Here is a 14475-nt window from a genome sequence, read left to right on the forward strand (position 1 = left end):
ATCGTACTGATGCTTCGGTTTCGTAAAGTATCAGGGATATCGAAGAACAAATGTTACATTCCCTAGACACTTTTTGATTTAGAATGCAGTGGCGTAGTCGAAGACTTTTTTCAGTCTGCCGCTTCAGTGACATAGTGTTAACTTTTATTTTTTCAAATATAAACCCTGTGTTATTCTTACATATTTCTGTCCCATTTTTTAAATTCAGAACATAAACCTTATGGCGTGTCTCTGGTTGTTCTTCCAATAAAAAAATAACTAAAAAACTAGATCGGTCTAGTTGGCAGGTCGCATTTCATTGATAATATGATAATGAACTTTATGCTCCTAAATTCTGACATAGGTTATTAAATGACACACGCTTTGCCTTCAGTGGATCTCCTTAGGATTATTATTCAGATTTTAAAATCGTAAGAACCTTGTAGATTCCAAAGAATAAACCTAATTATTATTAATAATATGAGAGATTTTGGAGATCACTTTCATTTCGGATTTTTGAAAGGATAACAAATTTCCCAATATAGAATGAATCACTTTTATTTATTTATTTTTTTAATTTATTAACATCTATATACATATGACAGAAATATCCAAAATATATGTACAGTGATCTATTTATTTGTAGTATTTCTGCAAAGTTTTCTGAAAACAATTTGAGGAACAATTGAAGATATCGATTTCTCTTGAATTTAAGTTAAATATCCGATACATTCTACATAACGGGGTGTTTCTTCCTGAATTCGTCCTGTAATTTTGAACCCTGAAAAGAGGTTGATCTCTCGAATAAAATGTGGTAATGTGGAAATTCAGTTGACTAAGAAGATCTGTGTAACCCCGGACGATTTTGAATAGAAACACAAAATCCCTGTGAGTTCACTTTCAAGAAATTTTATAACCCTGGATTCAACTGATAACTGAATATGTTCCGAAACCTTTCCAACTAGTAGATAATCTAAATACTAGTACCATTTTAAACACCTTCACAAATAAGGCTGTGCCAGTACTAGTATAGGTTAATTGGTAAATATAAAGTAGTCATGGAAGTTCTCATAATTTCCTCATTTCCGAGCATCTTCTCGAATATCCGGAATGAAAGTGATCTCCAAAATTTCTCATACCCCGACACAACATTATCATTATCATATTATCGATGCAAATGACCTGCCAACCTGACCGAAATAGTTTTTGAGTTTTTTTTATTGGAAGAACAATTAGATATACAACATATAATATGTATTCTGAATAAAAAAAAAAAATATAGAACTGGAATTTGTAAAAATAACGTGGAGTTTATATTTAAAAAAATGAAAGTTACCACTTTACTCACTGAAGTGGCGGGCTTAAAAAATCTTTGACTGCCACCGCCTTCCACATGAAAAAGTGTATCTAGAATGTAACATTTGTTTTTCGATATCACTGATACCTCACAAAATGAAGACTCCAGTACGAAGAGCCGAAAAATGAATTTACCCTTATAACTTGAAAACAAATTAAAATTTCTTGAAACTGATTCATTCTATATTGGGAAATTTGTCATCCCGTTATGTAGAATGTGACGGATATTTAACTTAAATTCAAGAGAGATCGATATCTTCAATTGTTCCTTAAATTGTTTCAAGAAAACTTTGAAGAAATACTACAAATAGATAGATCACTGTACATATGTACATAGATGTAAATAAATAAATAAAATAAATAAATAAAAGTGATTCATTCTATATTCGGAAATTTGTCATCCTTTCAAATATCCGAAATGCAAGTGATCTCCAAAATCTCTCATATTTTTAATAACAATGAGGTTTATTCTCTGGAATCTACAAGGTTGTTACGATTTTAAAATCTGGATAATAAACCTAAGGAAATCCACTGAAGGCAAAACCTGTGTCATTTAATAGCCTGTGTCAGAATTTAAGAGCATAAAGTTCATTATCAATCAATGAAATGCGACCTGCCAACTAGACCGATCTAGTTTTTTAGTTTTTTTTTTATTGGAAGAACAATCAGAGTCACGTCGTAAGTTATGTATTCTGAATTAAAAAAAAATGGGACAGAAATATGTAAGAATAGCACAGGGTTTATATTTGAGAAAATAAAAGTTATCACCACATCACTGAAGCGGCGGACTGAAAAAAGTCTTCGACTACGCCACTGCATTCTACATGAAAAAGTGTCTGGGGAATGTTACATTTGTTTTTCGCTATCACTGATACTTTACGAAACCGACGCATCAGTACGATGAGCCCAAAAATGAGTTTTCTCTTATAACTTGAAAACAAAAGAAGATAGGGGAATGCGGTTTTGGACATTAACAATATTTTGAAAATCGAGGTGGGAAATGCCATTCATTGTCCCCTTGCTCTTACAGATACAGAGCTGTCATTCAGTCCCATCGAATTTTTGCCCATCCTGTACATAGGTACATACTTCCAATATGGTTGGGATAAAGCACATGTCACGCATGGTATTATTAGGTTTGTTCGTAGAGTGGTTTGAAACGGTTGTGAACTGTACAGAGCAAGCGCGAATGGATTGTGGCTACCTTAAAATGGAATTGCGCTTGCTCTGTTTCAAACCGCTCTACGAACAAGCCTATTATTAGGGCATTTGAATGGAATATTTGGTACGGTGAGGCGAGGCCGTATAATTGGACTGCAAGATCTGCAGATATCACATGCACTGATTGAAGAAATAATAAAGAGGTATTCCTCCTACACATAATACACAAAAAGAGAATGGAGATGGGTATTTTCCTGAATTTCAAAATATATGTCATTAAAATCCCTATAACTCAAATATATCGAAACATATTTTTTTAGAATTTTAACATATTGCATTTTGTCTCTATTCACTTACAAAAATCTGATTTCAGAAGTGCTCTCTTATGAACATTCTACGTCATTTTCACAATCCGGCAACGCCCATCGAGTCAATAATGGTCATGAATGTTTTCTGATCAACATAGACGTAATAAATATTAAGTTTTGTGATCACATTTGACAAGAAAACAAACAATGACACAAAGTGTCATCGGTTTTAAGTAGGTATAGACACAGATTACAGAAACAATTTTATATAATCTGTGGATATCTTCTTGTGCGGTTCCACTGTTGTCGAATTAACAAAAATTACTAGACCTTAGTAAAGGTAATCTACGTCACAAGCTTTCACATATTCGAATGTTTTCTAAGTTTCGAATGGTGTATTTCTGAATTTTGAAGCGAATCTTTCAGATGTGGGATAACTAATAGAAAAGGGTTTCCATAAATAATCTTTAATTCGATTTTGGAGTTTTAGGAAACTTGCCCATTTCAATTTCCAAGATTCGTTCTGCTGATTTTACTGTTCATTTTTAATGTGAATATTTTTGGTGGAAAATTATTGAAATTGGTGCTGAGCCTTATTCATTTTTTCCGGAAAATTGTGCAAAAATTTTTTTTTCGTTTCCGAATGCAATATACTTTGTTCTGCCCAATCAACTACATTATCATTAAATATCCTTGAGAACCACATACCGATAGGTGGTATGTAGCGAAAGAAAAATGTCATTCAAATTATAATAACTTTCATTTCTATGTAGCTAGAGGTATAAACATTTATCACGAAGGCATGAACCTGTACATGATTTATTAAATTAATCTTGAAAATTTTTCAGTAGCCATTTCATTAACTTCTAAGTGGTGAAAGCAGAGAACATGAAAAAAACAAAAATCAAGGAGATATATATCCTATATCTCCTTGACAAAAACAAACTAAAATCTCTGGAACCATGAAACAGTTGACTACATATTAATATATCTGTTGTGATGGACTTATTGTAGCATAGAGTATGTTCTTCCTTTTTACATTACCCATTTCTTGAGTTTATTCTTTTGGGCAATAGAATTCTTGATGTTTTTCAGGTCCATTGGGACCAAGTCATATAGACGAGGTGCCAAATAGCTGAAACATCTCTGGCCTATTCGTTTTTCAGCTCTTCGTTTATATGATTCATTCATTATATTTCTTGTTTCATAAACGCAGTCAGGAGATCTCAGTTTTATTTTCCCACTACTTATAGTATTTGATATTTGTAGAGCAAACAGCTGAGAAGGATCCATGACATCTGACAAAGTATACCAGTTCATCTGACGGAAACAAGAGGGGTTTGTTGTAAATTACACGGAACAACCACTTTTACATAACTTTTACTCTTTTCATATGAGTCTTATATGCTCCACTTCATCCTATAATGCCGTATGATATTTGAGACCGACATAGAGCATTGTGCACTGTTTTCAACTTGGGAATATCAAAGTATTTTCTTAAAAATTTGGTTTTGGTCAGTAAACATTTAAGTTTCCCCAATAAAGTATCTAAGTATATCCCACTTCAAGTGATTATCGATTATTATTCCGAGCTATTTCACTCAACCAATTTGTCTGATTCATAAGGAGAATATATATTTTGTCTTATTGGCATTCATTGTGAGCTTATTTTCTTTGAACCACAGACATCTATAAGATCTCTTTCGCTTATCTCTTTAGATTCTCCCAGGTGCTACCTTCGTAAATGGAAACGGTGTCGTCGGCGATACTGATTACTTCCCCTTTCTTTTTAATAAATAGGAAACTGTTGACATATATAATGAATAATATAGGACCCAACACAGTTTCTTGTGGTACTCCATATTTGACTGGCTTAGCACTACTCTTGTTCCTGCTATTTCCACTTGTTGTATCCTTTTTGATAAAAAGCTCTTCAGCAGATTTGAAATTCAGGTGTAACTCCCTCTTTTATTCGTACTAATCAAGATTACTCAAAAATACATATCAATATTATCATAAATATGCCGAACTGTAGATTCTACATGCACATTATACTTCTGTCAGATATAGAAAAACCTGCATTACTAAAAAATGGATGGGGTGAATTCGAGTAACTACAAAAAAATGACAACTATCTTATGTTGTTATCTATGTAACGTTAGGGAACCTCTTACATTGTAACCCCTGATGACTCGAATACATCGGAAGGGCTCTCACCAGGACCAATGCAACAAGGAACTGAAAATTATGCATCTGTGACAAATTGCAGTTTCGTGCCTGCATAATATCATTTTATGTATGAAGCTAAAGTTTACTCCACTAGCGTGCAAGGGGTCACTTATCTGCTTATCAAATACCCCCCGTAAAGCGGTTCTGGAAAATAAGAGAGGCTGGCATTTTTATGTACTATATTTTCTTCGCGTGATGAGTTTAGGAGTTTTAACTTGAATAAAGGATTTATGAGCTACAAAGAAATAATAGTTAGTTTTGAACAGTTTCATCGAGAAATCTCATATTTTTTAATGAGGAGTCCTCCTATTCTTCCGGTATAATTCCATTAAAACTTTATAGCATGACGAACATGTAACTCCATGAATAGGATGGATTTCACAGTTCTACAGATCTAGGAAAAATATGTAAATATATAAGGACCCTATATAATTTTTGTTGCATGTATAAATTGGGGGAAGTAGCATAAAATATTTCTGGAGATCGTTTTATGTTTGCGAATATTATTAGTCTTAAGGCATTTATTTGAATCCTTATAGAGACCCGCTCCGGGTTTCATAAAGCTTGATCGGGGAATCAACTATTGATAGACGAATAAACGTCAATTTGTTTTCAATCAATAATTCAGTCAGAATCATTCAGAATATCATTCTCGCATCAAATTATGATGTTCATACATCCATTCAATTATTATCAATTGCTTCTTCTTCAATATATTAACAAATAAAATGGTTTCAGTCATTTCGTTTTAGAAATCGAGCGACTGTCAAATCTTTGATCGGACAATCGAAGTTTAATGAAATCCACTGTAGGTGGTGAGGGAACTCTTGATCAACAACCACTACCCTGAAACATTTATAAAAAAAACTCATAAAACAGAGGACACACCGACTCTACAACATACAAAGAAACCAACAACGGAGACACAATGCGAATACAATTACCATTTATACAGGGACTGTCGCAGAAGATGAACAATATAATGAAACCGTACAACCGTACAACAATTTTATTTTTGCTTTCAGAAAAACCGCAAAATTTCAATTAAGTTCCGGACTTCAATTTGGGTTCCAATACGAATACCAATTAAAAAAATTAATTTGTTTACCTTTTTCAACTACTGAATGGAATGATTCAAAGGAAGCGAGAAGAAAACGTAGTTGATGGAGTAAGGCACAATCGAGAATTCAAATCAAAAATGAACAATGAATTCATGAGGAGCATATCATTTGTCGATTCCACACTTCGCAGCTCCTCTTTTGACACAAACAATTGCTTTATTTATATCCCTAGGGAGCTTCCCGTTATAATTCTATGAACTCTATGACATATCCTGTTTGCATCACATCCTCTTAGGAGATTTGTCAAAGGGGTCGCGCAGACAGTGCATAAGCGATTTGAGCGCCTCCATATTTTATGAAACCCCAGAAACTTTCCGAATATTTCAGAAGTTTTTGTGTATCTTTATGTACTTTCTGAATCCGAAATGAATCGCTCTGTTATTGAAAACTTGATTGCTCAGAATGAAATTTGTATGTTGAATAAAAGCAAAGTTCGGATGATGAGCGCCATCGCTTGGAGAGGCATAAACTTTCCACAGCCGAATTTTCCGAGCGAAAAAGCTTTCACTAGGTCCTTGTAACTGAATCAATTGAAGAATCGAGTTATTTGGATAAAGGCAGGTGAAATTTCCGCAACGCCTTTCAGAGGCGGCTCAGAACTGTCCATTCGAAAATTCCGAAATGACATTTCAAGCATGAATTGAATGGACGAAGTGGTTGATTCCGGATGTTCTCAAGTTGAAGTTTTCGAGACTGATGAATTTTTGATGATGTTGATAATTCCTTCAGTCACTCTCGGTTGCGATGGAACCCGAGCCTTTCAGAATATGGAATGAGTTCGTGGAATTCTATCCTCGGTTCAATTTAGATGGAACGTTTTGCGAACGCCGTGCGTCGTGAACTTCAAATGCGTTGGGTTGTAACCGGAAGTTGCAGAGGTCTGAAAATATCATCCTCATCTTTACTTAGTAGTAATCTTTAACAATACTATAAATGTGAAAGAGCATGTATTTGTTAGTTTTTTTGTTTGTATGTTTGTCTTTTCATAACTCCGGAACCAAACGTCCGATTTTGATGCGAATTTTCCAATGGGGAATTCTCCTCAATATTGGGTTATCACTGCATATGCAAGTTTAAACTGAATAATTATGAGTTTCATTTATTCAAATTCACCGCTGAAACTATTCAAAATCATCCTTCAAATATGGGGTTTGATTTAAATCGCTTTGTGCGGAGTTTAAGATTTGGCAACAGCGCATACAAGACAATGAAAAGAACAATGTCCGATCAGCTTGTTTATAAAATAACAGCTGTTGATCTACAGGCGCGTACTTACTGGCAAGCTTTTACTGCAACCAGTCATAAAAATCCTATAAAATTTTACGACCTTCCTCGTTCTTCGCAGACTTCATAGACAGCCATTCTGTATATCTCATCAAGATAATGCATTTGTTGTCCTTTATTATCAAGGCATATTTCAGTCGATGCTGCCAGCTTGTACAATTCTCACAAAACGCTTTAAACTTTAAATACCCATTTTGATTTTTCATTTTTAAGTGCTCAAAATATTTTTTTTTGGGAAAAGGTTGAAACGGTTATTTCAAAATGTGATCTTTCAAAGATATTTCATAAAAAATACATCATTTTCGTCAGAAGGAGTATGTCCTATTGTATTGAGAATTGATCAGATTAGGCCTTCGTTCAAAATTCATGCCGAAAAATATCGATTTTTTCAAAACAAGTCGTGAATAAAGCTGTTGATTTCAGGCTTTTATGGCCGATGCTGGTGGTGATAGACTTTTTCGCACTCTGGCCGCTCCTTACCTCTGCTCAGGCGCCAGTGGGGCAATCAGTGAATCCCACGTCTGTCACAGAATCTCCAGAAAAATAGAGAGCCGGGGTATACTTGAAATTATCAGTGGAGAGGAGTATCAGTTATGACTAGAGTTGTAGCGTCTTCCAAGTGTTTGCTTTCCAACGGTTTCAAATCGTTAAAAAGATTACCTGCCTCTTCTAACAAAATCCTAGATGTAACTGATTTAAGAACAAACTCTCACTGGCCATAAATGACTACAAAGTAAATGATCAGTTCTTTATTTCGCCTAAATTAAATTATATACAGAAATGTACAGATAATGACAAATGTTGATGTCAACTGGCAGACTGATCGGCGTAAAACGGTTGATGAAATACGGTCAATCAAACACGGAATACAGGAAAATACTGCTAAAATAAACGGTAAATACGGTTAAATTTTGAAATCCTGGCGAGTCACACCCTCTCTCGGCGGAAATCGGTACGGTGGCTGGTACCGGTCCAATTGCAGTGCACCATGTCTTTCTCACTCTCTCTCTCAGTGACCCTCAAAATGGCTGCCTGTCAGACTGCAGGTCGGAAGAAGCTGTCAACCTGTAACTTGATTGGTCGGAAATCAGCAAAATATTAACATAATACAAGTTCTCTTAGGACCCAACGGCGGTCGAACGGTCACGGAAATCGGCAATCTACACAGCCTAAAATTACTAGATCAAGTTTAAACGGTAGGTCGGTATTTTCAGCTAGTTCAACGGACTAAAGAAAGCGGAAAATAGTGATGATATCACCCCAGGTGATTGGGCGTTTAAAGTCAGTGAGGTACATATAGTACCTATAATCTATTGCTTTTGCTGAACTTGTCTGAAAAAAAATTTCTAAACCATTTCACTAGTTCAAGCGCCCGCATCAATCAAACTTTGATGATCGGCGTCAATGATTTGCTCATGCATTCTGTAAACCTCACTTGAAATATACAAAATGTCTACTGACGCCCCTACTTTAGTAGCAGACGTTGGACATCGTTATGTAATTGATGAGGTCTTATTTTTTTCGAATATTTCTGGTAAGTCAGTTGTACTCCGTCGATTGATTTTATTAACAGCTCAATTTTTGGTACTTTAGCTTGTTTGCTTGTACTTATTATATGGTATATTTCTTTATTTTTCGTTACAAAAATACATTATATATTGATTTCAAACTGAATCACTCGAAAAAAATCTATAGTGAATATTCTACTTCCCGCGATGAGTTCATATCATACCATATCATTCATATCATTACACTTATACGGGCAAACAGAGAGTTTTTTCTGAGGTTTTTATCTCTGTTTTCATGTATCATACAAAGATAGTATGTATAGTACCCCGTTGTCATTTTTCCTCTGCTTACACTGAGATCTGGAACGAGGAACAGGTTTTTAGGATCTGTCTCTTGTTGCCATCACACACGCTTCATTGTTTTCAGATTGTAAAAGTTTAGTAACACTATATTTCAAAAGAATACATATATATAACAATGAAAGCAATTTTTATTGGGAACTAAGATTGATAAAATACATAAAGGGGAATTGAATAAACATAATAAAAACATAATAAACAGTTGAATACTGTCAAGTAGATCATATGGTTTGTATCACTATAAATAATAGAAAATGGTCAAAAACCTTTTTTCTCAATATTTCTATGGTTTAACTTTTGATGAGCATAGAAAAATAGAGCATCGTATGATTACCAGTGTCTCTTTCTATAAGTCCTTTCATTATTATGAAAATTCATGAAATATATCTTGATTCAAATTTTGTGAAAATTGGTAAAAAGCATCGAAAGAATGACATTGCCAGAAGGAGACTGCTTTTGTTATAGGAAACTCTATTTTTCTGTGCTCGTCAAAAGTTGAAACCATAGAAATATTGGGAAAAAGTGTTTTTGACCATTTTCTATTATTTATATTGATACAAACCATATGATGTTATATATTTTTGAAATCAGTAAAAATTAAGCTTTCAAAAAATTGCACAGAAAACTAGTGTTCCTATTTAAAAAAACATAACTTTGGGTCATAGCTTCGTAGTTAAAAATCCTGCTAAAAAGGCGAGCACGCCACTGGATTCTACGTAAAAAAGTGCCTGTATAATGTATCAATTTCAAAGCTCTATCATCAGTATTAGAGGAGAAATAAATTTATTTCGATATCGCCATTTTTCCAATTTTTGCTTATAACTCGAAAACAAAAGAAAGTGGCCAAAAATCACTACTACTATTTTAAGTTTCTCAGAAAAAGAGAACGAGAATGGGGTATCAGATTTTGTCTATCTCCTCTGGTTTAAAAGCTGTAGTGCTAAAACATCGAAATTTGCCCACCCTGTACATCGATAAAACACACCAGTTTTTGTTTTGCCCAGTGCATCTATCTGACCACACGACTAATTTTCTTTCTTCTCCAGCATTCAACTTTTTGTAATTGGTCACAATATGCTTCAGTATACAAGAAGCAATTTCTTCTGAACCTCTCTTGGCAATAGCTTCGTACCACAGGTACATGCCATGCATCTCCGGTGTTCATATTATGCACTGCAAAATTGAAGGAGGAAAGCTGCCTCTGATAAAACATACTTGAGTGTGTCAACGTGGGACAAAACAGAACCTGCTCCAAATCTACACATAATGTGATTACATCCTCCCTGCCCGAGTCACTATTCAAAATTTTATAAGCCTGATCAGCATTGAAATGATGTAACTTACTCTCCTCTTCTACTCGCTGTCGTTCTACCTCATCAGGAGCTGTCTTCAACTGAACGAAGAGTAAGTCACATTTTCGGCAGGTATCAGACCTTTGTTCGCCGAATCTCAATTTGAAATCTCGATCAAAGATTTTTTTATACAGAGTGAGGCTCACAGAAACATCTGGATTTTCATTTTTAAATATTCTGAACATTTTCGTCACGCCCTAGTCCGCACTCAAACAGTTGTTCCTTACACTGGCATTTCTACTGTAATGGCAAGGTTATGAGGGAAAATTCCCAATATGTGATTTAATCAAATTTCTCACATTATTATCCAAAGTATGAGGTCTATTTGTATGACAACCTCTTCGATCTTTGGGGGATAAATCTCCATTTTTCAATTTTGTCTGAAGAGTGTCAACCCGGCGGAGACTTATTTGGAAAACATTGCAGAATGTTTTCTTACAAACATCTACATTTTCAATTTTATATTTAAATGTAGCCAGTCTCCGAGAAGACGAATCTGTTATTCCCGGTCTTCTTCGAATAGGTTCTTGTAGAGAAATATATCTCAAGAGGACCAAAGACTGTTCGTCATATGAGATGTCATAAAACTTTGTGAATATATCACGAACTTTTTGTATTCGCAAGTTACCGCAGTCTTTTCTGCAAGATTCGCTGCAAGCTTTTGGCTGTAAAAGAAAAATCATATTAAAACAAACGAATGAGATTGGAATTATAAGTGGATAAAAAACATATCATTATGGTAGAGATTTTCTTATACCTCAATAAAAAATTTCAATATAAATATTCCTATTTTATCGCGCCGATGCATGGACATGGAGCATGATCCATGTAAGTAACATTGGCCTTTTCGGGAAAGTACCTCGGGGATAAGAGTTGCAATAATGAATGAGATATCAATAGAAGGAACTCGTATATCATCGAGCCCTGTCAATATTCATGAAGTATAGGTATAGCAATCATACATACGACATACATAATATTATGTAAATAGTGATCAAGATATATACTTACTGAATCTGGGGCTATTTTCGGGAGAATCTGCTTTCCTGTCCGGCTAATGAAAGATTTTCCACTATCTCTACACATTTTCCGTTTTTTGTCCTTCCACTCACTTACATTTACCATTTTTTTTTCGTTTATTCAGACTTTCTTGGTCACTAGCGGTATAATTTATACGATCCAGTTGGTATAAAAGAACGTAATAACTGAATACTATCGAAAAAAGAAAATAGTTTGACAACCTGCTAATATCTGTCAGTCATAATATCATAGATTACTATACTGCATTCAACTTTATTTTAGCAGGCCATGGAAATTTGACACATTTCACTCTGTATAGTAGAAAAATGTGGGGTTATGACGCTTGTCAAAACATTTTTGGCTTTTAAATCAACGCTATGTTGTCCGTTCTACGTAAAAGTCTCAGTAATTACGTATTTACTTAAAACGCTAAATTAATTCGGAAATATGGTAATTTACATAACAAACGTTTATATAAACTGATTGAAGGCATGCACCAAATCTAGTTATTTGCATGGAAAATACAAGAGATCAGTTTTTAAATGTATTTATTTTCGCTATGGAAGAAAATTAATAATATGCAGTTGGTTGAGAAGAGTAAATATTGGTTACTTTGGCTAAACGTTGAAGACATTACATCACTTGTTGAATTCAAAAATGCGCGAGTTCACGCAGAATAAATGAATGTGCGACTGTTTTGAACCGTTCTGGAATCATCGTAAAAGCGAAGCAAAACAAGCCTATACCAAAGATGAAATGCATCTGATCCAGTGGTAGTGGATGGGTATATCTCTCAAAGTAATTAATGGATACTCACAAGAATGTTAAATTCTTCAACAAAAATCATATTGTATCAATGGATATCAAAATAGTGAAAGGGAGTTATAAGGCAAGAGGAACTTCAGAAAAATTTCACACAAAATATTTATTGATCCCTTAAGACATTCACAATGTATAGGACAAGTCAAATGTAAAATTGACCTTCTAGAACTTATTTAACGATGACATTTATTGAAAATCCTTAACACTCTAGTAACTTTTTTATACAAGATACATTTGATTGTTTCTTTTTTTATTTGTTTTTATTGAGCAACTCAACAGTGGTTGGCAGATGATCACACAATATTATGGCCTGATACACCTGAGCAAGAAATTTCATATGGAGATGTTAAAGTATTGAATAATGACTATTTGAACCTTAATAATCTAGGCACCCTGAACCCAACTTATCTGGGCCACTCACGCCCTCTAACAGAAAACCATCTTATATATATATATATATATATATATATATATATATATATATATATATATATATATATATATATATATATATATATATATATATATATATATATATGAACCCGTAGTGCGTTGTTACCTCCGTTAAGTTCATTGGGCAACCTGACCTCCGGGTGAAGGAGTAATATAATTGGAATAATTTTTGTTTATATATGTAGAGGGGAAGGTAAATAGCAGGGGTACCTAAAGAGGGGAAAAGATTTTTATCGAAAAATTTTTCTTCAAACGAATCAGACCTTACTACCTCCGCATATATTTCTTATTAGTAGTGCGCTCTCACCTCCCGCAACGTTGTCAGATTTTAGGAGGACAGAAAGTAAGACAGCTCGAATTCTACTCATATATAGAATACAGCTGCTCTTCCGATTCATTCGCACATATTGAAACCTGTAAATAGTTCGAGAACGATACTAGATAATATTAATAAACTTCATACGCTGATAATTAATTGATAAGGTTCGTGATCTCGGTGTAAATGAATTTGGACAGTTTTGAATAAATATGCTTATGTCTACGATACTTCGTCCGATAGGGGAGTTCAATACCATATAGGTCCCAAAATGAATGATTCATGAAAATGAAATTTTTCGTGACATATATGATTAATTCAAAAGACAATTTTACCGAATTTGTTCTGGTATGAAATAGTAGTCTAATTTTTGGGCATTATATTCACGACATTAGGAACTCCATATAAATGTTTTTCCTGAATGAATCAATAAAGATATACGTTTTACTTTCAGCTTCTATACTTCATTCACTTTCATTTTAGCACTGGATTGGCCATGGAAATTGGATACCTTTCACTCTGTATGGTACGAAAATGTTGGGTTAAGACGCTTGTCGAAACATTCTTGAGTTTTAAATCAGTGCTACGTAGTCCGTTCTACGTGAGTCTCTCAGTAATTACGTATTTCATCACAATGTCAAATCACTTCGAAAAATATTGAGTCGAAAATATGTAACGAACATAATTGACGTTTATACAAACTTTTGAAGACATACCAAATCTATTTATTTATATGGAAAATACAAGTGATCAGTAGCTTGAGGAGAGTTACTGTTGTTTATCTTCTTTGGCTGGAGGTTGAAGACGTTACATCAGTTGTAGAATTCAAAAAAATCAACCCGAAGATGAAATGCATTTGATGCAGTGTTAGCATTGAGTTGAATAATCAAAGGTGGTAGGGAATGGGTATCTCTTGAAGAAATGAACGGATAATTACAAGAATGTTGAATTCTTCAACAAAAATCATCTTGCGTGAATAGTAGTCAAAATAATTGAAAGAAGTTTGAAGCAAGAGGGGCTTCACCTCACAAAACAACTGGCTCGTATTAATGTCTGTTTATTTTCAATACATTGATATAATGATAATAATTATACAGGGTGTGGCGTAATGAATGGATAATATGGATCCTGCGGGTAGAGGACTCTATGGCGGTTCAGATAAATATATTTTACGTTTGGTAAAAGTGCCTTGGTTTTCGAGATATT

General features: G+C 34.2%; 2 protein-coding genes across 2 annotated transcripts in view; one reads left to right on the plus strand and one right to left on the minus strand.

Annotated features, from left to right (window-relative positions):
• The window catches only part of LOC123314933 (suppressor of lurcher protein 1), a 723759-nt gene that overhangs the window by 281985 nt on the left and 427299 nt on the right, over nt 1-14475 (plus strand). The gene's annotated exons all lie outside the window — the stretch shown is intronic.
• Nucleotides 10866-11828, minus strand: LOC123314937. The gene is made up of 2 exons (XM_044900407.1): nt 11670-11828; nt 10866-11323 (listed from the first exon to the last, which is right to left on the minus strand). The coding sequence occupies exons 1-2, from the start codon at nt 11781-11783 to the stop codon at nt 10913-10915; spliced, it is 525 nt and encodes a 174-aa protein (XP_044756342.1). The 5' UTR covers nt 11784-11828; the 3' UTR covers nt 10866-10912.

Source organism: Coccinella septempunctata, chromosome 6 (genome assembly GCF_907165205.1).
Source record: "Coccinella septempunctata chromosome 6, icCocSept1.1, whole genome shotgun sequence".
NCBI classification, from domain to species: domain Eukaryota; kingdom Metazoa; phylum Arthropoda; class Insecta; order Coleoptera; family Coccinellidae; genus Coccinella; species Coccinella septempunctata.